General features: G+C 39.8%; 2 protein-coding genes across 2 annotated transcripts; one reads left to right on the forward strand and one right to left on the reverse strand.

Moving 5' to 3' along the window:
• The first annotated feature begins 3,201 nt into the window (after window positions 1-3,201).
• LOC106905445 (uncharacterized) lies at window positions 3,202-25,126 on the forward strand. The gene is made up of 10 exons (XM_088004513.1): window positions 3,202-3,291; window positions 4,719-4,992; window positions 5,736-6,156; window positions 7,550-7,657; window positions 8,987-9,183; window positions 19,362-19,561; window positions 19,630-19,688; window positions 20,236-20,403; window positions 21,329-21,556; window positions 22,730-25,126. Exons 2-10 carry the CDS (start codon window positions 4,726-4,728, stop codon window positions 22,870-22,872), a joined length of 1,791 nt encoding a protein of 596 aa, XP_087860639.1. The 5' UTR covers window positions 3,202-3,291; window positions 4,719-4,725; the 3' UTR covers window positions 22,873-25,126.
• LOC148160300 (E3 ubiquitin-protein ligase TRIM21-like) lies at window positions 12,869-17,302 on the reverse strand. Its single transcript, XM_088004515.1, has 2 exons — window positions 17,211-17,302; window positions 12,869-15,914 (listed from the first exon to the last, which is right to left on the reverse strand). Exon 2 carries the CDS (start codon window positions 15,905-15,907, stop codon window positions 14,258-14,260), a length of 1,650 nt encoding a protein of 549 aa, XP_087860641.1. The 5' UTR covers window positions 15,908-15,914; window positions 17,211-17,302; the 3' UTR covers window positions 12,869-14,257.
• Window positions 25,127-25,688: the final 562 nt, after the last annotated feature.

Consider the following 25,688-nt stretch of genomic DNA (forward strand, 5'->3'; position numbering starts at 1 on the left):
AAATGTGCCAACTCCTGCATCCAAAGATTAAGAATACAAACTTTCTGGAAATAGGCTGATTATAAATTCCTTCCACATTTTCTAGTTTAGATCTTCCAAAGAACTGGAAGGTAAAGCAAAAGAGAATATGAGAAACATAATAATAATAATAATAATAATAATAATAATAATAATAATAATAATAATAATAATAATTTCCTCCCACAGTCCAAAAACATGACTGTCAGGTTAATTGGCCTTTCCAAATTGCCCCTAGGTGTGAGTGTGTGTGTGCATGGTTGTTTGTCCTGTGTGTCTCTGTGTTGCCCTGCGACAGACTGGCGACCTGTCCAGGGTGTACCCCGCCTCTCGCCCGGAACGTGAGCTGGAGATAGGCACCAGCACCCCTCCCGACCCCACTGAGGGACAAGGGTGAAGGGAAATGGATGGATGGATGGATGGATAATAATAATAATAATAAAGGCTGCACAGTGGTGCAGTTGGTAGAGCTGTTGCCTTGCAGCAAGAAGGTTCTGGGTTCGATTCCCAGCCCGGTCTTTCTGCATGGAGTTTGCATGTTCTCCCTGTGCATGCGTGGGTTTTCTCCGGGTACTCCAGTTTCCTCCCACAGTCCAAAAACATGACTGTCAGGTTAATTGGCCTCTCCAAATTGTCCCTAGGTGTGAGTGTGTGTGTGCATGGTTGTTTGTCCTGTGTGTCTCTGTGTTGCCCTGTGACAGACTGGCGACCCGTCCAGGGTGACCCGCCTCTTGCCCGGAACGTCAGCTGGAGAGGCACCAGCACCTCCTGATCCCACTAAGGGACAAGGGTGTAAAGAAAATGGATGGATGGAATAAAACATAAAGAGACAAAGAAGAAAACAGGGGGAGAGAAAATGCAAAGAGGAAATATTTCAGGAGAAATAGATCAATATATAATTTAAAAGATATATGGTAATTAAAAAACTAAATACAGAATATGCAAAACATTAAAAAAGTAATGAATAAAATGTGACAGCAAATAAAAAAATCATATTAAATAAGTACAGAATATGAAAAAATAAAATAGAAAAAATAAAAAACAAAAAGAAAAGAAAAGCAAATTACATAATAATGACAATGTTGAACTAATGCTATTGGAAATTGTAATGTATGTCACACATTACAATTTATGTGTGACATACATTGTAATGGTTTGTAATTTATTTCCCACGGATCCAATCCACGTGAAGGTTTCCAGAAACATCAGCGCTGCTGAACGGATTGTGAGTGAGGAAAACCAAAGCCAGTCGTCTCCATTAGGAATAAAAACAACAAAATGCTGCAGAAGCTGCAGGTTCAGGATGAGGTTCATCTGTTAACAAAGAAGAGATCAATCTGCTTGATTAGAGATTTATTTCCTCCCCAGTGGCTCCAGCTGAGCAGGAAACAGAAAAAATCATTGAATTCCAGCTGGGGCTTCTGGTTGCCTGACGGCTTATTAGGTCCATGGTAGGAAAACAAAGGAAGAGACAAAAAATGTTCTAGAAAACACAAGGAAAGTTTGAAAAGTTTAAAATTTGCTAGAAAAAAACTCAAAAATGTTGAGATTAATCTCAGATATATTCCAGAAAAAACAAGAAAATTTTTGAGTTTGAAAAAATTAAAAATTAGCCAAAAAAAAAACCCTGAAATTTTGAAATTGTCAAAAGTTCTAGAAAAACAAGACAATTTCTCATTATTGATATTGTTCTCAAGAATTTTGAGTTTTTTTCCAGCCAAATTTCAACTTTTGGAGCTCAGAAATGTTTTTCTATCTATAATGGTCCTAATACACCAAGGTACCAAAATGCCTGGAATATGTTGTTTTATTTATGTTTTAGTTTTTCATTTTATCAGTGTAATAGTTTTTATAGTGTTCATTGCCAGGCCTCTGCAGAGCTGAAGGATTTACTGCTGATGAGGAAACTCAGACAGGGGTGCATCTAAAAGCTGCAGGTCAGCAGCTCTGGAGGACACGGGCCCCTCTACCCTCCCCTGGTTTTTAACCAACAACCCCTCTAGTCTACACCCTCATCCACCTCCAGGATGAAGGTGTGTTTGGTTCGCTGTGCATCGACGCTGGAGCAGAGCAGGCAAAAAACAGCATCAGTTCCTGCAATCAAAGCGCCACTGAGGCGCTTGAGCGGGACGACTCACCATTGATCTGGATGGATTTTACTATAATGTGGTTTGTGTTAACTCTGCGGTTACATGCCGCCTCCGTCCTCCGGCTCAGTGGAGATGCTGCGACCCGACTGAGCACCGATACGAGGCTGAAGATCTGGAAACACAAAGCTGATGATGTGATGAAGATTCCTCTCAAAGCAGCTCCTTCTGCAGGGGGGAGACATTTTCTTGAACTTCACAAATGAATCAAAAGGTTTTGCAAATCAAAACCATGTCAGAGGGAATCTGTAATATGATAATTCAGTGCAGGTTTGACCATTCTATGGACTTTAGTTCTAGGGCTTCTCCAAATCTAAGGTTTCCTGATTCTAATAAGTACAGGGAATCGTTTGCAAAGTTACGTCATTAAAACTTAACAGTTATAAAAGAGAAAATAATGGGGATTCATTTTTCAAACTCATATTTTCACAATGTTATTCAGTCACTAATAAGCGCCATTTGTATAACAGATATTTAGGCAGCAGACTAAAATGTTTTATTTTTTTAATACAGCCTTACTTTCTGTCAATTATTACTTTGGCAGTAAACATCTACATGTTCCTTTTTTATTTAATGCCTCACACAGGAAGCTCATTTATAACTCAGTACCTCATGTCTCCATTTTAACGTTTAAATAATTTCCATCTTTGTAAAAAAGTGACCAATTTAAACGCTGCAACGTTTCAAGCATTAATAAAATACCTTTGGAATGAAATACTGTGACTTGAAATCACTGCTGGTGCAGGTGGAAGTACTGATTTATGTTCAAATGAGGAAGTTAAAGGTGTTATCTGCTGCAGGTAAGATATTAACTGCTTGTAATTGTTCAACAGAACCTCCTTTCAAAAATCCTGAGCTGTTCCTTTAAATAGTTTCATGTTAGAATGTTCAAATTGCCTTTAATATCATGTTTTTTAAATTTTCTATCACTTTTCAATCGAAATGTGTTTGTTTTATTTACTCATCGCTGTCCCTCATTCCGACAGTCCTCCTTGGGTGTAGTGTCCCTTTAAATGTCCTCATTAGGGAAAACTACTGAGCATGCGCACTCGGCCTGTTCAAAACTGCGTCAACTTCAGATTTTGACAGCTAAACTTTCTAAAGATTTGGGAAGTTTTAGGACATGGTGAGCCATTAAACTTTTCTTTTCGTGTTTTTCCATTTTATCCAGAGTGTTGAGGTGAATGTGAGCTTGTGGGAGCGGCAGGAAACCGGTTTAAACGCGATAAATGAGTTTATTTCTAAATGTTTACAGGACCGTTTTCTGCTCTTTCTCGGCTTAGCTTTTCTACTCTGTCAGTTTTCGTCCCCCGAACTTAATAATTCCTTTAAAAATTCATATTGGGATGAGAATGAATGCACGTTTGCAGCTTTTGTTTCCGTAAACACGGAGTGTTATAGGAGTTTTACTGGTTTAACTGGCCGTATTGTGTCTCGACATGTTTTCTCCTCCCAGCATGTCCGCTGCTTGTTTCCACGCATTGTGTTGTTTTCCTGGACGGTTTTTCCAGAGATCTGGAAATAAAACAATAAAAATTAAAATAAAAACAAACAAACTTTTGACAGTTCAGCCAAATAAAACTTGTTTAGAGCCGCAAATGTTACATGACATTTTGGAAAAAGTCAACGTCTGATATTATATAAACAGTAGGAAATTTGTTGCCATTTGTACAGAAACACAATTTTATTTATACTTTTAGATTTTGAGAGATGGGAAGACACAAAAAGTGGATGATATATCATAATATATATTTAAAAAGAACAGAGTTTCCAATCTAATGAGAAGAAAACATATCTAACAACATGACTGGTACTTTTTTGTTTCATTGTCTTGTAAAAATGTAATAAATAATATTAATAAAAAAATTTGCAAAATTGTAAATTACAGCTCTATATAAAAGCATGTATTTGGATTTGCAGGTTGCAAGTCTCTGCTTTTTTGATTATATGCGTTAAAATCTGACTTTAACTGCATTTAAAGGTTAATTAAAAAAAAAATATCCAAGAATTTGAAACAAAATTGACCAAAACCTGTCAGGGTAACAGTATTATCAGAAATATTATTTCTGTTATTTTCCACTGTTTGTTCCATAAGAGCATCAAATATCAGTGAATTTGAAAATCTGATTAAATGTAGTCACTCTATGCAGTTTAATGATTTAAATCACATTTCTTTAAGTTGGTGGCCAGAATCCTGCCTTTAATCTCAGAATTTAGATTTTTTTCACAGAATTTTGACTGTTAATCTCAGAAGATTAAAGTCAGAATTATGAGAAGAAACCATCAGAATTATTATTATTTTTGTTCACTGGCCTTGTTCTCTTCTGTACTGTCTTTACTGATACTTAGGTTTTATTTTTAGTATTTTATTGTGTTTTTATGTAAATTTTTACTCTTATTTTGTGTTCGGCTCTCTGGTCATTACTCACTGTTACCTTATTTTGAAAACTAACTCTTGATAAATCCTGATTCTTTTCCATGTTTAACCCCTAATTTTCAGGTTCTTTTGATGAAAACCTCAATCAGAGCTGTTTTTGTTCTTTTCTCCTCCAGAGCGAAGATGGATGAGGACGATGCATTCGAGGTCCCGCAGAGGAACGAGTACCGCTACCTGGTGCAGGAGGACGAGGAGGAGGAGGTGCAGTACGTCCGGCACCGGCACTACATCAGCCCCTTCCTGGTTCTGTCCAAACGCTGCATCTTCCTGATCTGCCTCGGCGTGGCCGCCCTGCTGGCGCTCGCCGCCTACCTGGGCTACGTGGCGCAGACGCTGCCGCCGGGACTCGCCCAGGTGTCGACGGACTGCGGCGAGTTCAGAGGAAAACACGTGAGTTCAGACTCAACAGGCTGAAAGGTCAAGAAATATTTCATGTGAGAAACTCCAAGATGAAGTAAAATGTAATTTATAATATAAACATGAAGATCTGCGGAAAGAAAATCTGATCTAAGCGAATAAAAACAGGAAACGTTTGCTGCTGCTGTCAGCGCAAATATTTAAGTTTCTTATTTTTATCTCCAGTCTCTGTTTCATTTCCCTTTTTCAGACTTTAGAGCTGAAATTTAGGCTCCTTAGCAGAAAATACTAAAGGTGATACTGGTAGTATTTGCTTCTATATATACAACAAAATATGTCTTCAAAATTATTTTTTTAATTTGTTCCCATTTTATAAATGAAATTTGATACATCTGTAGTGAAAATACTGACAGGAAATACCAGGTGTGACAAAAAAATAAACCTTTTAGTGACTTCCTGTTTCCATGTTGTACAAATATTAGGCTGTTCAAAATGGGAAAGACGACCAAACACCATTTAGGTTAGATGGATGTGTGAAACGGCTGCTGGACAGCAGCTCCTGGTCTACTGGCAGCATTAGATCAACAGAAGATCGACCTTTGCTCAGTGTCTTCTCAGATCAGATAAGCAAAGACATGAAATCTGGAAATAAAAAATGAAAAATCAGAACCTCTCCGGTCTGCTGGGTCATTTAAAGATCTCCATAAATAAAGTTAGCAGCAGTACGGTATTAAAGCGGCGGTAAATTTCTACATATTTCTATTTGTGTTTTGCAGGAAAATGGCGCCTACTCCTTTAAGGGCATTCCCTTCGCCGCTCCGCCGGTCGGCGAGCGGCGCTGGGCTCCTCCGTCCGACCCGCCGTGTAAGCCGGGCGTGACGGACGCCACGCGCTTCCGCAGCGTTTGCTCTCAGGTGCAGCCGATGTCGAGCGCGGGGAAGGTGGTCGGCCAGGAGGACTGCCTGTTCGTCAACGTGTGGACGCCCACGCTGCGGCCGGACGCCGCGCTGCCCGTCATGGTCTGGATCCACGGAGGATCCCTGCAGATGTTCAGCGGCGGCGAGCCCGGATACTCGCCCACGGAGAAGCTGGCCGCCGACACTCAGCTGGTTTACGTCAGCTTCAACTACAGACTCAACGCTTTCGGCTTCCTGGCTCTGGAGGTGCTGAGAGAAGGTTCTCCAAGAAACACGTCAGGTTGGTCAGCCGATCCTCAACTCCACTAAAAACTGCTGATGGTTTAAAATGTCGACGGTGGTTGTTTTGAGAACAGTGACTTCTCTCTCACCTTCATGCTCCTAAAATAAATTGGTATTGTAAGTATTTACAGTACAGGGAAAAAAGGAAAGGAAAAATAGTTTTTTATTTTTTCTTCCTAAATATTAAGCTGTTAAAACTGCTGCAGTTTGATCCAGAAGTTTGTGAAGTTTTCTGAGAAACCTTAACGAGAAATCAGGATCGGTCTAAAATCTGTACCAACGGCTAAAACGTTAGCTTCACTCAGGATAAAGGCTACTTCCGCTAACGTCAAAGCGCTAAGCCTACATATAAATGCATCACATTAACACTAATGCTGTATTGCTGTTAATTTTCCTTTACAGTCTCGAAATGTATGTAAAACTGGATTTAATTTCAGCCTTGCTCAGATTTTAATATATAAACAATTGTTTCCATTTCCAGACTTTATTCCCTGTTCCTTTGTCAACCTGATCAATTTCCAAAGATCTGTTGCTCCAAACAGTTTATTTTAAGTGATAGTGAATAATTAGCTCCATTATTAACATATTAGCGGATCAGCGATGGTGAATACACCACTGGCAGCGACTGAAACCTGTCATTTGGAGTTGAATATGACATCCTGTATCATGTTTTGGTCCTTGTGCGTCATTGAGATGGAGTAGCAACGGGATGCTTAGCGTAACTAAATCATGTTTTCTGGTTCACTGTGCAGTCAGAGCTGGAATCCCAGCATCATTTCTGGGCAAATAAAGGCACCAGAACAAAAATAAATGTTTGATTTTCTTTACAAGCTCAGTGAAGTTGAGGGAGTAACGGTTCACTGCCTGGTTTCCACTGCAGCACTCTGCTGTGCTAAGGAGCTTCTAATGGCCTTTTTATCACCAGCTCTTTCCTCTTTTAATATTTATGTTGTTTACGTTGTGCAGCCTGGAAACACGCCTCCATTAACATTTGAATACCTAATGAAGGTTAATGCGATGTGGATAAATGGAGCTCATTTCCGGGTTAATGTTGCCGAGTCCAGCCGGGAAACTTCAGTTGCATAACCCAGAACAGCGCTGACCTTGATGTGGAGTGAAAGGTAAATGACGCTGTAACGACGACGATGATGATGATGATGATGATGAGGAGGAGGAGGAGGCGGTGAACCACTGGAGCCGTTTTCCTCCTCCATCAGCTCGTTTCTAATTCTGGTTCCTCCTGATTCCCGGCCCAGTTCTGCTCTCCCTCGGCTGCTCAGCGGTGAATTTAGCTCATCCGCTGATCTGGTTTCGTTTCTGACGCTGAAAATGGGCCAGTGGAGAGAAATCGGGTCCCTCAAAGTAATCGATGCCTTTCCAATCCTCCACAGGGAACTACGGCTTCCTGGACCAGATCGCGGCGCTGAAGTGGGTCCAGAGGAACATCCGTGGGTTTGGAGGAGATCCTGGACGAGTCACGATATTTGGGCAGAGCTCAGGTATGGAAGCAGGACGGGTCACCGGGTCGGGCTGTGAGATCAGCTCCAGTTTCATCATGAGGTGGAAGGAAAACGTGTTGGTGGTGAATTCAGAGGAAGTGCGACTGCTAAATGAGTCCTGACCCAAATAAGAATGGAGACTTTAGAGATGTGGGAGAAGATTAGAGGCAGTGGGTCACATCCTTTCTAACGGTAATAGTTTGATTTAGCTTAAGGATAATCAGGTTGACAGGTTCTGGTTCTGAACCTTAAAGTGGATTGGATCAGTGGTTCTGCAGGGTTCCTGATGGTGTTTCTGCCCAATGCCTGACCATGTGCAGCATGCCTCCTAAAGCATGACCTTTGACCCATTTATTCAGTCAAAGGCCCTAAACTCAGGAGATGAACCGGGTTGCTTTGAAGCAGAACAAAAAAATAAAATATAAAATAAAATATTAACCCGACGTTTTATTGCAGCCTGTCACAAAAACATACTATTTCCCGTCATGAACTTTACAGCCCCATCATGCTGGTGTGCATTTTATGGAGCTAAAATGGGGCCAAAAAAATGGACAAATATTGGACCAATTAAGTTTGTTTTAAAAAATTATGGAGGAGAATTGGAGCCTTTTTTTTAAATTATGGAGCTAAATTACAGTCATACAGTTTTTATCAAAAACAATATGGAGCTAAATTGGGGCCATAAAGTTCGCTTAGAAAAATTATAGAGTTAAATTGGGGACATAAAGTTCGCTTAGAAAAATTATAGAGTTAAATTGGGGACATAAAGTTAAAAAAATTATGAAGGTAAATTGTGATCATTTGGTCTGTTCAAAAAAAAAAAAAGGGGCTAAATTAGAGCCACAAAGTCTATTTTTAGACTTTGTGGCCCTTGACTATTTATAGTCTAGTTTTTTCAAAACTAAAAATTTATTTGCCAATCTCCTGTTTTTGTTTTTTGTTTTTTTGTTAACTTTTTTTTTGTTTAAAAATTTATTTTTCAGACTGAAAAAAGAAATTTTTGAAACTGGCCTCAGGAGACGTGGAATCATGACTGACAGCTTTGTATGGAAAATACTTTCCTTTTCCATACAAATGTCTTTAAAACATCATCGTGGTATTTAATTTTTCATGTGACAGTGATGGCGCGGGACTAAGAGCTATCACTGTCACTGTTGAAGGGGTAGAGAAGCAAACTTTAGGCAAAAAGGCTAATATCTGGTTTACCATAATAAAAGGGACAAAATTTTGGGTTCTCATCTATTCAAAGTCTAACTTTTAGAGTGGAAGCGGAGCAGAAATGTTTCATGAAGATGAACTGCAGCCTCTTGTTTCCTCTGACTGATGGAGGCGGGACTTCGGTGTGGACCTTGATGACGTCGCCGCTGGCCAAAGGTCTGTTTCACGCCGCCGTGGATATGAGCGGCTCGTACGTTCTGAACGCGACGCTGGAAAAAGCCGAATCGGACAACCTGGTGTTCCTGAAGAAGACGGGCTGCACAGACCTGGCCTGCCTGCGACGTCTGACCATGAGGCAGGTGCTGCAGGTAAGATACCATCATCTGCAGGTGTCAGGCAGGAGTCACCATCACGGTGCAGGCCAGGTTCCTGGTCTTACATTGAAGTAATATTTGTTTATATGTAGAATTTAAATAAAAATACATTAGAAAACATTTAAAATCAATGTCTTTATTTATAAAAGGTAGTATTTTTTTCTGGAGTTAAAGTTCAGAATTACGTGCAGATGCAGCAGTGCCTGCAGCTTCATGCACTGGGCGCGCCAGGAGGTTTTACTTTTAGTAGAACATTTAAGTAGTAAATTTTTATTACTTAATCCTCTTTACTATTAACAAAGTTGTAGAGAAAAAATATTTTTTGTGTCAAACATTTTGTACGTAGCGCTCATCTGTGTGAGTGCATAAATCTTATTGGTCAGTTTACTTTTGTTTATTTGGTGGCCTTCTGCTTTTTCTGTAGCTAAAATGAATGATCAGAGTTTGATCCCTCCTGTAGTTCTAGGAACGGTCGTTTGGACCCAGCCTGAGCGTTTTACCGTGTGCGGTTCTGGTGGGTCTCCAGTTTATGAGCTTTTTTGTGGTTTCACGAGCTAAAGAGTTCAAAGGAGCTTAACAGACTATATAAGGGCATGTTGTGTAGTTTAAAAAATGTTAAAAAGCAAGACAGTAACCATGTTAAAAAAATAGACTTTTTATTATCTTAAATTTTCATCCTGGAGAGGCGTCACATTTTCTATAGTTTCTAAGTCTTTGATGTAAAACAACACAAATTTCAACTTTGAACTGCTGGTGAAAAACTGCAACACGAAAACATGGATCTGCAACTCAATCAATCAATCAATCAATCAATCAATCGATCAATCAAATTTTATTTGTACAGCACATTTCAGCAGCAAGACATTTCAAAGTGCTTTACATCATAACAAACACAAAGTCATGCAACATTGAATCAACAATGAAAACATTACATTAAGTCAATGCCATCATTAAATTCGTAATTGATCACGTTTCAAATCCAACTCTAACCAGGTGGGTTTTTAGTTGAGATTTAAAGGCTCTCAGTGTTTCAGCTGTTTTACAGTTTTCTGGAAGTTTGTTCCAAATCTGTGGTGCATAGAAACTGAATGCTGCTTCTCCTCATTTGGTTCTGGATCTGGGGATGCAGAGCAGAACCAGAACCAGAACCTGAGGGGTCTAGACGGTTGATACAGCAATAACAGATCTTTAATGTATTGTGGTGCTAAACCGTTCAGTGATTTATAAACTAACAACAATATTTTAAAGTCTATCCTCTGAGCTACAGGGAGCCAGTGTAGGGACTTTAAAACTGGTGTTATGTCTCTATCTTCCTGGTTTTAGTGAGAACAGCAGCAGCAGCTTCTGGATCAGCTGCAGCTGGAGGATTGATTTATTAGTCAGACCTGTGAAGACGCTGCTGCAGTAATCAATGAGGCTAAAGATAAACGCATGGATGAGTTTCTCTAGATCGCGCTGAGACATCAGTCCTCTAATCCTGGAGATGTTCTTCAGGTGATAGAAGGCCGACTTTGTGACTGTCTTAATGTGGCTCTGAAGGTTCAGGTCAGAGGTCATCACTACTCCCAGGTTTCGGGCTGATCGCTGGTTTTCAGTTAACTGAAGCTGAGCATTGATTCTAGTTCGCTCCTCTTTAGGTCCAAAGATAATAACTTCAGTTTTGTTTCTGTTCAGCTGAAGAAAGTTTTGGCACATCCACACATTTATCTGTTCTAAGCATCTGTTCAGTGATTGGATGGATTCAGTCACCTGGTGACATTGTGATGTAGAGCTGTGTATCATAGTTATGGTAGCTGATCTTATTTCCTGTTATAACCTGAGCCAGTGGGAGCATATAAATATTGAAAAGAAGGGGTCCTAGGATTGAACCTTGGGGTACCCCACATGTGACTTTTGACCTCTCCGATGAGAAGTTTCCGATTAAAACAAAGAAATCCCTGTTTTTTATGTAAGATTCAAACCAGTTGAGCACTGGACCGGAGAGTCCGACCCAACTCTCCAGTCGATTCAGTAAAATGTCCTGATCAACAGTGTTGAAAGCTGCACTGAGGTCCAACAGAACCAGCACTGTGGTTCTCCCACTGTCTGTATTTATATGGATGTCATTGAACACTTTGACTAGGCCGTCTCCGTGCTGTGGTGAGCACGAAAACCAGACTGGAAGGAGTCAAAGCGATTCATTATTGTTAGGAAGTTAGTTAATTGTTTAAAAACAGCTTTTTCAATAACTTTGCTGATGAATGGGAAGTTGGAGATCGGCCTGTAATTCTGCAGTAGTGATTTGTCTAGATTGTTCTTTTTTATCAGTGGTTTGATAACTGCTGTTTTCAAAGCCTGGGGGAAAACACCTGAAGAGAGCGATGAGTTACTATTTGGATCAGATCATTAGCAACAACAGGCAGGACTTTCTTAAAGAAATGTGTGGGTAGGACATCCAGACAGCAGGAACTGGAGCTTAATTGACTTACAATTTCTTCTAGAGTTTTATAATTAAGTAGTTGAAATTGGGTCATTTTTCCTGCATTTGTTTTGTTTGGGCACAGCATAGGTACTGGCCTTGGAGTAGATGTGCAGATTAATCCTCTGATCTTTTGAATTTTCTCTGAAAAGAAACTGGAGAACTTGTTGCAGGCGGCATTAGATTGAAGTTCAGGTGGTGACGTCATAGGAGGGTTTGTGAGCCTGTCAACAGTAGCAAATAAAGCTGGAGCATTGTTAATGTTTTTGTTTATGACATCCGCAAAGAAAGCCTCTCTTGCATGTTTTAGTGTTGTGTGGTAGTTACGTTGTCTTTCTTTGTAGATGTCATAATAAACGTGCAGTTGAGTTTTACGCCATTTCCATTCAGCCCTATGGCAGAGTTGTCTTGCATATTGAACTGCTTGTGCATTTCTCCATGGAGATTTCTTCCTACCAGACACAACCTTCACTTTAATGGGGGCAATGTAATCAATGATATCTGAATGTTTGCACTGAAAATCATCTACCAACTTATCTACGTCATTATAGCTTAAGGGTGAGGAAGAAGAGTAGATATGATTAAATGTCTGCTGCATTTTCTGTGAAAGTACGTTTTGTGATAGTAGCTGTTTGTCCAAGTGGGTTAACGGATAAAGAACATTCAAAGATAACAGCAAAGTGATCCGACAGGCGACATCAGTTACAGAGATATTGGAAATATTCACACCCTCACTGATAACCAGATCTAGTGTGTGTCCATGAGTGTGTGTTGCTTGTTTGACATGTTGTGTTAAACCAAAACTCTCTTAATATATTAAACAGATTTTTTGCCCCTTGGTCTTCAGGTTGTCAACATGAATGTTGAAATCACCGACAATTATCAAACAATCATAATCAATGCATATGAGAGAGATGGATGAGTGGTGGCGCTGTGCCTTTGGGAGGAGATGTTTCTTTCTTCTTTGGTGGTTTCTTTGGGCTTCTTCTTATGAGGGGCTGAGAGGTTAGGCTGTTCAGTTACACGGTTGAATAAAAGTCTGCACAGCTATGCTATTCCCTCTCAGTGTCTGCTCTTTCTCTACCCAGGACCTCCTATTTTAAGGTGACACCAATTTAGATCACTACTCAGTGTTACACTAATTACCTAGTCTTATACAATCGGTTAACCTTGATGTGTTCTGCATTGTGTTCAGATCAAGAAGGGAGTCAGACCACTGGAGTTGCTGGTTGATCTTTAATGCAGGTTGCTGGCAGAGGCCTGCACAAATAGAAATAAAAATGCTGCTTATGCAGCTCTTCCATTCACAGGAGTCGGAATTCCCGTAGCAGATAAGCACATGGAGAAACCCTGTGACTAACTAATAACAATATCTGCTCTAATATTTACAAAAAATTTTATGAACTTGTCAAAAGAAATGTATGTATTAAAACATAAACATTCACAGATGCATGTGCTTTCAATCATTTTATAAATTAAAAAAAAACATGAACTTAACCAAGAGCAAAGAAAATTTCCTACCTCTTCTCAGGCAGCCTGATTTCATAAGATGCTCTCTTAAAGTGTCAGTACAGGTAGTAGTGTTTACCAAAATAAATACAATTCTTTAAAAAAAAATAAAATGAACACCCCCAAAGGTGGTGGAGAATGACCGAGCTAAGATCCTGTGGGACTTCCAGATCCAGACAGACAAGATGGTAATGGCGAACCAACCGGACATTGTGGTGGTGGATAAAGAACAGAGGAAAGCCGTTGTGGTGGATGTAGCAATACCAAGTGACCACAACATCAGGAAAAAGGAGAAACTGGAGAAATACCAGGGCCTCAGAGAGGAACTGGAGAAGGCCTGGAAGGTGAAGACCACAGTGGTGCCTGTGGTCATCGGGGCCCTCGGGGCAGTCACCCCCAAACTGGAGCAGTGGCTCAAACAGATCCCAGGAACAACATCAGACATCTCAGTCCAGAAATGTGCAGTTCTAGGCACAGCCAAGATACTGGAGGAGAACCTGAAGCTCCCAGGCCTCTGGTAGAGGACCCGAGCTCAGAGGATGAAAGCATGAGAGAGAGAGAGAGAGAGAGACCACCCACAGAGGGTGAGAGGGGAATTTTTATATATATGATTCTTCAGTGTTAATCAGGATTTGGTAAAATTTCAAACATTATAAAAATAAAAAATAAAAGCACATTTTCTAAACTTGTTACACATGCAGGTTTAAAGATCAATATAACCTCAAAAATAAAAAGGAAAACGGTCCATTCCACAGTTTTACATTTCTATTCATCAACCATCACGTTACATTTCCACTTCTGATTAAAATTCACATAAAACCATGAAGCAGAACTAATGAGGGAAAATGTTTTAAATGTTATTAGATATCAGTTTTAATTTGATGAACAGGTTGAAACATTTAATGCAGGTTTAAAACTGATCATCAATAAAACAAGAAAAAAAGAAACAATCAGTGGAGAAGTGAAATAAACTCTGAGGTAAAACAATTTGATTTGACTTTATAACTAATCAGAAACTGAAACTGAAGAAGAAAATATCTGACTTCCTGCTGAGGTCGTTTCCAAGCTCTGCTCTCCAGCAGCTGGACTTCACCTGCAGAGTCACTCAGATTCATCAGAGGAACCATCAGCCTGGTTAACAGGACAGATGATCAGAGGAGCAGAGTTTTTACCTCCATTGTTAAGATATGGATCAAAGAATGGGTAGAGTTTCTCCTTGAAGCAGCAGCCAGTAAAGGAGTAGATCAGAGCTGCAGCATCTACATCATAGAAGGAGACCAGACCCTCCTCATAATCCACAAACACCCCGACCTTCTGAGGACCAGGATGGAGATGGAGGCGGGTTGAGGGGCCAGCACGAGCTGAATAATCATTTCCATTTCTCAACCAAATAGTCCAGAAACCGTTCTGAGGATTCAGTTTGATTGTTCCCTTCCTGCTGATGGATTCTCTGGCCACTCCTAAATCCCAGTCAGTCTTTTCTTTAACCTGAACCTCAAAGTAAAATCTGCCTGAAGAGAAACTCTGCTGTCCTAAAACACACGGACACTGATCAAATCTCTCTGGCTTGTCTGGAAGTTTCTTCCACTTATCTCCATCTCTCACCTGTTTCCCATCTTCAGACAGGATGAGGTGAGGATGAGCCGAATCAGGATCCAGAGTCACATCAACAGCAAACTGCTGGAACCTCTTCATCAGCTCCTTCATCATCTCCCTGATCTTCTGCTCAATCTGAGCCACAGCTCTTTCCACAGTCCCCCCATAGTATGGTGGATGAACTCTGACCTCTGTCCAGGTCTTGGTGGGTGGAGCATCTTTCAGGGAGGAGAAGCTTTGGAGGAGGTGGAGGAGATCTTCATCCTGTGAGAGCTGCTTCACCTCAGAGCTCCTCTTCTTCAGCTCAGAGATCTCCTGCTCCAGATCTCTGATGAAGTCTTCAGCCTGTTTCTCTGTAGCTTCCTGTTTGTCTTGGATCTCCTTGATGAGCTCCTTCAGGCCTCTCTCAGCAGACTCCATCAGAGCCGTGAAGACCTGAACACCTTCTGCTTTCTCTCTGTCTGCAGCATCTTTGCTGATCTTCACCGACTCTCTGATCTCCTGGATTTTCAGTCGTCTCTCCTGGATCATCTCCTGAACTTCAGCCTCCGTCTTCCTCAGCTCTGCCTTCTTTCCTTCAGATTCTTCTCTCAGAGGAACAAACTCGTGGTTCTTGTGGTCAAAAACAGGACAGACCAAGCAGACGCATGTCTGGTCGGTCCTACAGAACAGCTCCAGAGGTTTATCGTGCTGCAGACACATCCTGTCCTCCAGGTTCTCCACCGGCTCCATCAGCTGATGTTTCTTCAGACGTGGAGCGGTCAGGTGAGGCTCCAGGTGAGTCTGGCAGTAGGAGGCCAGACACACCATGCAGGACTTCAGGGCCTTCAGTTTGGGTCCAGTGCAGACGTCACAGGGAACTTCTCCTGGTTTGGCAGCTTGTTGCTCTGAGCTGCTGCTCACTTCCTGCTGAGCTTCACCTCTGAACTGATCAACCATCTCTTTTAATAAAGTGTTGACTCTCAGCTGAGGCCTGGAGGCGAAATGCTCGTTGCACAGAGGACACTTGTAGGGAACATTTGCATCCCAGAGCCGAGTGATGCAGGTTTTGCAGAAGTTGTGTCCACATGGTGTGGTGACTGGATCAGTGAACACATCCTGACAGATGGAGCAAATAAACTGATCTTTAGACCACAGGCTGCTGCCAGAAGACATTTCTGATCTGAGGACAGAGCAGAGAAAACTTCAGTTAAAACAAGTTGATCAAGGGGCAGTTTGAGAGTTTTACAGTCAGGTAGGGCCATTTTATAACACTTTATTTGGAGGTTTGTGCATAAAACTGACATGATGCCATCTTGAACATGAAGGAGTTTTCATTGTTTCCTGCTGCCTCTCCTGCTCTGGTAAAAAAAACAAAAAAACAATGCATGCTGGTCCTGTGCCAGTCTCTATGGTTCTAGAAAATGGACCTACAGTTCTGTCTTAGAGAAACAAATAAAAATGAAACAAAACAAATCAGTTAACCTACAAATAAACTTTGGAAATAATACAAAAAATATGAAGTAAACTAAGAAACTAAGATTAAAATTTATATTAAAAAAGGAATAGCTCCAACAAGAAGTTTATACAACGAGCTCAGCAGTTCCAGGTGTTTGCTAATTACTTCTGGCTAGTCTGAAGGAGCTGAGTGGGGGAGTCGTCGGGTTACGCTGCTCTGAACCAGGAGTTTGGACTCTTCATCTCTGAGGAGGAGCTGCGTCTGGAAGGCGGGGCTAAGGCCACCAAGGTGTTTTCCACAGATGAATGGCTGCTGCTGTCATGGTGGGTCTCAGAGAGCCAATCACAGACAGGCTGGCATTAGGTTGATTTATTTTCTAAATAAATTATAAACTTAATCAGGCCTAAACTGAGCAAAGCAGATCAGAGAAGGAAACACAGCTGGGAACTGGAATAACTGGTGAAACTGGTTGGTGGAATAACCCAGTTTGGTTAAACGGGTTTGGTTACTGGGACAAAGTAGCTGAACTGAGGAAGTGGAACCAACAGTAGAAACAAGGCTGACTAAATACATGTAGACAAGAAACATAGCACCAAATAAAACAAGGCAACACAGAAATGAACAGGAAACATAAATGGCACAAATGAAACTAATTAGGATAAAAATGGAAACCAAAACACTGATGCAAGAACATGGCAGGAATAATCCAAAGGAAAATAACTAATAATCAGAGCTGAAGAATAAACTAGGAAACTCGACATGAACTGACAAAACCTGATGAGGAAGGAGCAAAAGAATCTGAGAAAATAAAAAGTTTAACTGGAATAAACACAACAGAAACTGTTCAGGAATGAGAATACCAGATTAACTTATAATAATAGATCTACCAGGAAGAACTAATGATACAAAAACTATGAACTATCATCTGCTTCACTTCAGATAATCTGAGTCCACAAGAACATTTTACATTTTTATTATTTCTGTTAGAAACCCAGTAAATCAGTTTTCTGCTGAACTCACCAGCATCAGTCTGTTGAAGAGAAGAAAATTATGAACTTAGTTTGAAGGTTTTTCTCCGCAGCAGCTCAGGCTTTGACCAACTTTCACTTTCATTTCTGGAAAATGACGTTTTAATTTCCGTGTTGCTCCACCTTTAATGTGAGTCACTTTACAGGCGGAGCATATTTATGCTGTTCTGTAAGCTGAAAATGAATGAGAGGACTTTGAGCTCTCCTGTAGATCTAAGAGCCGCCAAATAAACAGAACTAAACTGACCAATAAGATGTATGACTTAGCATGCCCCCCTCACCCCCCCCCAGACTCACACAGATGTGCCAGTCTGTGGGGGGGGGGGGTACAAGATGTTTGACACAAAGAGATTTTCTGCACAATTCTGTTAATTTTGTCTAAAATTGTTTTTCAGACAAAAAATCTAAAAACTATTATTTTCCTTTATTTGACTTAAAGGAAAACTTTAAGGTACAGTTTGTACAGCTGCAGGCTGCTGCATCGATTCAAACTCGCATCTAGAATCACACAGCAGAGATCTAATCAAACTTAAAACTGTGAACTAAGAACTTCTGATCACATTTAACCACATCTGCCATGGTAAACCATTACTGATAACTGTTGTGAATATTCCTTAACATTAATGTGATCAGGCAGGATGTGATATATTGTATAATAATATATTATAGGTTAAAGGTTGTCTGAAACGAGCAGCCCTTTGTCTTCCTCTGTACCGTGAAGCTCTAAAGGTTTGTGACCCGCAGAGTAAAGAAACTCAGGAAACGATTTATTTGGTGTCAGAGAAGATATGCTACTAATTAAAGTGCTGTAATAATAATTCTCTTTAATTTCCTTTCTAATATTCAGGCTTTTTTTTTCACTGAAGACATTTACAAAAATGTAAAACCACTTTTTCATCTTTATGGATTATAAATGTCAGATCCGGGTCTGCGTGGACCCGAGCGTCGCTTAATAAATGGAAAGTGAAATTTACAGCCGCGCTTAAACACACATTTTCCTTCACTCTGAAACTCCATTAAGGTTTCCTAAAAGGAAAATGTGCCGAGGAGACGCCGACGTTGCCGGAGAGCTTCGGCTCACCGCGTTTCACTGCGACCTCAGGACGACCCCAGAGTTCATCGCTCAGCATTTTGTTTCATTACTGGGAGCTCTTACTGGGTTTTTAAAATGTCACTGGAAACGTTTAATGCTGGAAAAATTTAATGAAACACTCACAGGTTTCATGTGTAAAACTGCAGGTTTGTTCATTTTAATTTAATTTATTGCAGCAAAATTATTTTTATTGACATTCCGAATCTGCCAGGTATATTTATTGGTTTTTAAATAATTTATTACACACATCAAAATAAGGCGCAACATGTTATTCAGTGATGGGCAGCACTAACTAAAATATTATATTAAAATAATGAATGAAAAACAAATTGTATCAGAAATTGCATTTTAAAAACAGTATTAAAGAAATTGATTTAGCCACCAACCCTCTAAAAATAGGATTTAAAAAATTAAAACGATTTAATAAGAAAAATAAAATAACAAAATTTAATAAAAAGACAAAAATAAAATGTTTAAAGTTTTTATTTTATTATTATTTTTTTTTTTTACTAAACATAAAATTAAACTTATTGGAAAAAATATTAAAGTTTTATTTAAAAATTATATTAAAGTAGCTCTAAGCTTAATTAAAACATCTTAATAAAAAGAAAAATAATATTGAAAATGTTTAATAATATAAATGATATTAAAAAATTTTATTTAAATTGACTTAACTAAAAATTTAAGATATTAAATTTATTTGAATAAATAAGACAAATTTTATTATAACAATAATAGTATTAAATAATATTAAAAACAATAAAAACAAACTGTAAAATAGTTTTTCAAAAATTAAAATTCATTGACCCCACTCCCAAAAAAAAAATTTTTTAAAAAGTAATAAAAAAAAGAAAAATGCTATTAAGAAAACTTAATAACTCTCCATAAATATAAAAAGCTGTAATAATAATAACATATATTTAACAAAGACATCCTTTGAGAGCAGAGAAATATTTTTTCTTCCCATCCTCTGGTTCTTCTCTGGCTTAATTCAGCTGCCATGTTTACTAAGCCCTCAGGGTTCAGGCTTCATCTCTCTGCTTCTCTCAGGCCATCCCATGGGACGATTACCCATCCTGGGCCGGAAGTGATCTGACCGACCTGCCCACCAGGGGGCGCCTCGTCGGGCCGGTCGCCGTGGTGGACGGATTCGTCCTGGAAGCTCCTCCTTTTGAGGTTTGGGAGAAAAAGCGAAGCTTCAGCGACGTGCCGTTTGTTGTCGGGACGACGGAGCAGGAGGCAGACTTCAGGTGGGAACTTTCCTGGTTCTGGTTCCGGTTCTGGTTCTCGTACCTGACTCCAGTGTTTTCCTCCACAGTCCTCCAGCTGGGAACATCTCTGAGTGGACCTGGGGGGACTACAGCTGGTTTGTAACAGGTAACGTCAGAATGTTCCCGCCTGCTGATGGTGACTTCCTGTTTCTGGATGTTTCTGCACAGGAAGTAACTGAATGAAGCTGCAGATTAAAACGTTTCTAATGTTGCTGCAGGAGTAGCTGCAGATCAGTCAGTCAGCGATTTACTGCAGAAACACAAATATTACAAAATATTTTGGTCTAGTTTGTAAATATCTCAGTGCACTTAAAATAAGATAAAATTAACTTAGAAGTAAATTTTCAGCAAGTTTTTTTTATAGCTTGATTCACATTGATACATCCGTAATATAGATTTTAAAAAGTTCTAGTTCATCTGTTAGACTATTTTAACTATCACAGGAAAAATGTTTTAAGTGAAATAATCAGCTGGAGGAACGAGAACCATTCCATCAATATTAAGGGATTATTATAAAAAATCTTGCTGAAAAGTCACTTTTATGATAGTTTTCCTTTTTCCTGTTAGCTGAGATATTTGGACTAAAATCTAGACAGAAATACTTGATAAGATTTGTTGTTTTTAGTGTTTTGTTTCTGTTTTTTCTTCCTCAGAAAAGCTCCAGTCCTTCGGTCCGGGTCTCCCTAAAGACGCTCTGGACCTGTACCCGTCCTCGGCCCCCTGCCCCACCACAGTGCGCTGTCCGGAGAGGGCCTTCACCACCATGGTGTCTGACATCAGGGTCACCTGTCCCAACAACGACCTGGCCAGGAGGGCCGCAGGTAACCAGCCCAGCACCCTGCACTGCTTACCGCCAGCCTCCTCTGAGCCCGTCAGCCCGGCGGCATCCGGCCAGGCAGGTTTTATTTGTCTTCCTCATCTCAGAGCGTTGGCGCAGACTGCAGCTTTAATTCATGTCTGTCGTCTTCCAGGTTTACGTTGCGGCTGCAGATTGGTGCGTCACGGAGGCTCTGAGCCTCTGGGCCTCGTTAACATCGCTCTGAATTAACCTGACATGTTGAGAGACGTGACTGAGGGTCATTTCATTTCTCTGCATTTTTAAACCTCCATCTCACTTAAAAAATAAAACATAATGAGCACAATTTTATCTCCACAAATGAGTTTGGAGAATCATTTCTAAATCAAGCATTTTAATCTAATGCTGCTTTACATTTTGTCAAAAAGTGAAAGAAAATAAACCTTTTTTTAACATCCTGTATTACAGTGGTGAGCACCGCTAACTAAAGAGTCAGTTATGCTAATCCTAAAGCTAAAGCTCTACACCAACACAGTAGAATAGAAGCTAATGCTAAAGTGCTAACACCAGTTCCAGTGATATCCACCTTTTAAAGAGAACAATCCTCGAATATCAGTTTAATTGTGATAATTTACGTGTTCTGTAAATATTGTTGGCTATTTATGATGATCACTTGTTTCTGTCCGAGTCGAGGATGAAAACAGAAGTAATTTGAAAATACTTTTTTTTTATCCAGATAAGAATGTTATAATAAAGAGTGAAAAATGAAAGGGAGGCCTGAGTACAGCTCCACCTACAGGAAGGTTCCAGTATCTGCAGGAAAACAGTTTACATATCAGAACATGTCATTTTTGACACATTGAGTTTCCCGTATTTTTCACCGTGTTGTGTTGCCGTACATACTCTTTCTGCTGCTGTTGTGATGTTGCTTTTCTCCTCCGTCCTGCCAGCGGCTCTCAGCTCTCCGGTGTATCGGTACGTTGTGACCCACACGCCCTCCGGACCCGTCAACACGTCCAGCGGCCTGCTGCCGTTTCCCAGCCGCTTCTCCTTCCACTGCCTGGATGTTCTGGCGTTCTTTGGAGGACTGGACCGCTTCCTGGCCAAACCTCTGTCTCCTCAGGACCGCAGCTTCCAGCAGCTCTTCACTCACCACCTGGTCAACTTCGCCAAAACAGGTGCTGGTTCTGCCGGGTCTGTGAACCAGTTCTGTTTTAACCAGACCTCAGATCAGCACCGGTGGAGAGTTTTACACCTAAAATGTCAAATATTTTGGTTCTGTTCCAGCAAAGAGGGAAATACGATGATCTTCTACCCAGAATGCTGATTATTTTTTACTATGTGCTGCAATTTGTTTGTGCAGCTCGTTTATTTACATGAATGTTGGTTTTATCTATTCATTCAATTGTTGATCTGAAATGACCTGCAGGTGAGCGATGGCTGCTTTACACCAGTTTAAACTGGTTTAACCCAGTTTGGACCAATTTGTATCAGACTGATCAAAGACTGTTCCTCAAACCTGGTTTAATCTGGTTTAAACTGGTTTAATCTGGTTTAATCTGGTTTAAACTGGTTTAATCTGGTTTAAACCGGTTTAAACCGGTTTAAACTGGTTTAATCTGGTTTAAACCGGTTTAATCTGGTTTAAACTGGTTTAAACCGGTTTAATCTGGTTTAAACTGGTTTAATCTGGTTTAAACTGGTTTAAACCGGTTTAAACTGGTTTAATCTGGTTTAAACCGGTTTAAACTGGTTTAATCTGGTTTAATATGGTTTAATCTGGTTTAAACTGGTTTAAACCGGTTTAATCTGGTTTAAACTGGTTTAAACTGGTTTAATCTGGTTTAAACCGGTTTAAACTGGTTTAATCTGGTTTAAACCGGTTTAATCTGGTTTGATCTGGTTTAAATAGGCTGAACTGGTTGGTTCCAGATGGATGAGCCTTGTTGGGTCTGACTGGGTTTCACCCTGGGATCTGGAGGAGAAGGAAGAATATTGATGTTTCCATTCATCCGTCCGTTTTGCTGACTTGATCCAGTGTAGAGATTCATATTAATCCGTTTCATTTTCTCATTTGTTTTATTTCTGTTTGTGGGTTTTATTGTTGAAATAAGACCAGTGAAATATAAAGTGAAGCCACATCACAGCAGGAGTCCGTCTGAAACCCTGATCAGTGTTAAACCAACCAGTTATCTGCTGAGCTAAACTGGGAGAACTGGAAACCCAGCTGGTGGATATTCTGGTCACACACCAGCAAGCATAAAATGCTCTGATCTGCAGATCTCAGTTTGTGCCACCAGATGGCGCTGTTTCCAGCTGTAAGCCGTTTTTCAGCTGTTTTCTGCCTGCAGGGAGGATGGAGGCGGCGTGGCCGGAGTACCCATCAGCCATTGCTCTGCTGTCGGAGAAGCTGGAGGTGAAGAAGAACCACTCGTTCACTCGCTGTGAGCTGTGGGAGAAGAACGGTCTGTTCGCCTACGCCTGGATGAACTGAGCTGCTGGTTCCACGCCCTCATCCTGCTGCTGTAACGTTCTCCACCCTAACAGACATTTTTCAGCTTAAATTCCTCGTTTGTTGTGATTTTTGACGCTTATGAACCAGTTCAGCTGATGGTAGATTAACAGTCCAACCGGATCTGTTGGGAGTTTAAACAAACATGATGGATGTTTCTGGGATGTGAATTCATGCTTCAGTCTGCCTGACGGAGCTGAAGACTAAAGAAAATGAGAGAATTCAGGTGGAGAAGTTTAAAATGGTGACAGAAATAATAATGATTTCAGATCCATAAAGGGAAAAAAACGATCAAAACTCTTCCAACCACTATGACTGTCATCATGAAACCAATGTTTCAGCTGGTTTTCTACCTGTAAAGGTGAGTTAGTTCAGCTGGAAATGACTTCAGCTGCTGTTTGCTGCTTCTACAAACAAACTGAGCCAAGCTGAGAGTTTTAGGGTTTAAATCCTTGAAGACGGACCAATCAGATCTTCATGTTTTATGTTTTTTTTACTTCATTTTAGATCAGAATTTACATTTTCCAACATTGTTTAAAAGAAATAAAACATTCCTGTCCCATCAGGAATCAAATCATATTGAAAAACCCAGCATTAATTACCCTGCCTGGCCTGTAGGTGGCGACAACTGAGCTGCAGCTCAGTGACGTTTTAATCACATTTTTTGCAAATTAAATGCAACAAAACTCCACCTCAGCCACCCAGAAACAAATCCCTAAACAAGTACATTCATAAATTACTGAATTTTTTTTTTTTTTTCAAAAGACACAGAAAGTAAATGTAATTTAAAAAAATACTTTAAGACGGTTGTTGGATCTCCTGTAGCAGTCTGTGTTACAGTGGGGTGAAGAAGCCTCTGACTGAAGATGCTCTGTTAAAAAGCTTTCAGAAGTAAAAATAGACATGAAATAATATCCAAAAGACTTAAAAATATATGAACTCTTGATACAATTTCACCTTTTGGTGAAAGTTGAAATGTTGGTTGGTGCTTCACACCTGCTCTCCGTCTCGGCCCTCCGCCTTCGTCCCTCCCGTATCACAGGCGTGGCAGTGGAGAGACAGATAAAAATAAGGAAATAAATCGTTCAAGCAAAAATAAACAGGTCAGAATAATAAGTACATGTGAAAAGAATTTAAAACTTCAGGCAGATCTTTCAGGGTTGACGTCTAAAAATCTGCATCTCTATTACTTTTTATATTTTCTTCCAATAAATTTTTGAAATTAAACTTTAGTTGGAATTTGTACTTTTCCCCCTCAGAGTTGAACATCTTCTCTTTGTACATATCTTTGTCTGCTGCTGAGTGACCAAAGCAGAAGCAACATAAAGTTTTTGTAACATATTTTATGTTGATTCATGAAACTCCTTCCTGACTTTAACCTCTAAAGTTTCTGTCAAACATTTAATGCATTATTAATCAAGCTGTGACAAAAATCTAATTTCTTTGTTCTTGTACAACAAAGTTAAAACATCCCAAAGCATGACACCGTCACCACCGTGCTTCAATGTGAGTGTAGCGTTGCCATGGTGATTAGCGCTACGTTTGGGCAGCAGGTTGAAAAGCTTCCTTTCCTCCTTTCTTTCTCCTGTTTTATGGTCTGTCCCGCCTGCTGGTTGACCTTTGACCTCTCAGATTCATGACCTCCCCTTCAGCCCAGGAGTTTCATAGCTTTGCCCTTTCACGCCAGGCGTCCAGCTGTTCTATTTTCTTGTTTTTCTAGATTTTTTGTAGCTCTAGGAGACGTTCAGAGACCCGATTTATGATCCAACCTGACCTGCATCTCAGCAGAACTTTGTCCCCGACCCGTTTGGAGAGTTTAAATCATTTGCATTTCACTTTTACTGAATTTATTTTGGATTTGTTCGTTATAAAAACAGCAGGGAATGAAAACATGTCAGTATTTCTTATCTTTCATCGAAACGGATTTTGTATTTTTAACAGAAATGTTTGGCAGCCGTATCTGACGTCATAAAAATGAGGGAAAATTTCACTTTTCATAGGATAACATAGGACTAAATATTATGTGTGAAATATTAAAGGTTTTGGGAATTTTTTTGCACTTTGCAGAGAACAAATCACTTTTATAATGTTTGTATTTTCCTGTTTTAACACATTCCTGGTGTCTGTTGCTTTAAATTGTTTAATGATGTGTTTGTGGTTTTCAATCATGTCTTATTTTGTGTTTTATGGGAGTTTCACCTTTTTATATGATCAATAAATGGACATAATGTGAAAATGTGTAGATGCTCTTAGATTTCCTTCATCTGCTGTGCCAGAGAGCTGAACTGATGATATAAATAATGCTCATTACTATTTTTATATTTTTACACCAAATGTTTGGCCATAATGCATATAAAGCACAGAGGTGGAGGAATGATCATCTGGACTCATTTGGCAGCCACAAATAAAGTAAGAAATTACTTTTTTGTATCTGCAAATGAAAAGTTGCTCAGTTGTGGTAGAATAAACAACCCTGCAGAAAATGTTGACTTTTAAAAAGAAAACTTTTCTAAAAATCTGGTGGGCCGTTTCCACTCATGCTGAGAAGATCTGGATATATTACTTTTATTTCTGCTAATATTTCTAGCAGGATGAATTTAAAAGCTATTTTTTGTCAAACGTGAATTCTGTCCATTTCCTTGGTTTTCTATGGAAATCAGTGCAGCTGTAATCCAATATAATCAAAATAATTGTAGTTTAAAACACACCAGTTCAAACAAATTCAATGCATATTGCTAACTCATATATTGTCAAATTTCAATAATACAATTTTAACTTTTGAGACAATTATTAACCAA

This window comes from Poecilia mexicana, unplaced genomic scaffold (assembly GCF_051168715.1).
Source record: "Poecilia mexicana isolate PSO_F unplaced genomic scaffold, ASM5116871v1 scaffold_3, whole genome shotgun sequence".
Classification (NCBI taxonomy): Eukaryota; Metazoa; Chordata; class Actinopteri; order Cyprinodontiformes; family Poeciliidae; genus Poecilia; species Poecilia mexicana.

Excerpts from the sequence above, each read along its gene's own strand:
- LOC148160300 (XM_088004515.1), bottom strand. The coding sequence starts at position 15,907 with ATGTCTTCTGGCAGCAGCCTGTGGTCTAAAGATCAGTTTATTTGCTCC.
- LOC106905445 (XM_088004513.1), top strand. The coding sequence starts at position 4,726 with ATGGATGAGGACGATGCATTCGAGGTCCCGCAGAGGAACGAGTACCGC. Across the intron at positions 19,562-19,629 it reads GAGCAGGAGGCAGACTTCAG|TCCTCCAGCTGGGAACATCT; the intron begins GTGGGAACTTTC and ends TTTCCTCCACAG. Across the intron at positions 19,689-20,235 it reads CTACAGCTGGTTTGTAACAG|AAAAGCTCCAGTCCTTCGGT; the intron begins GTAACGTCAGAA and ends TTTCTTCCTCAG.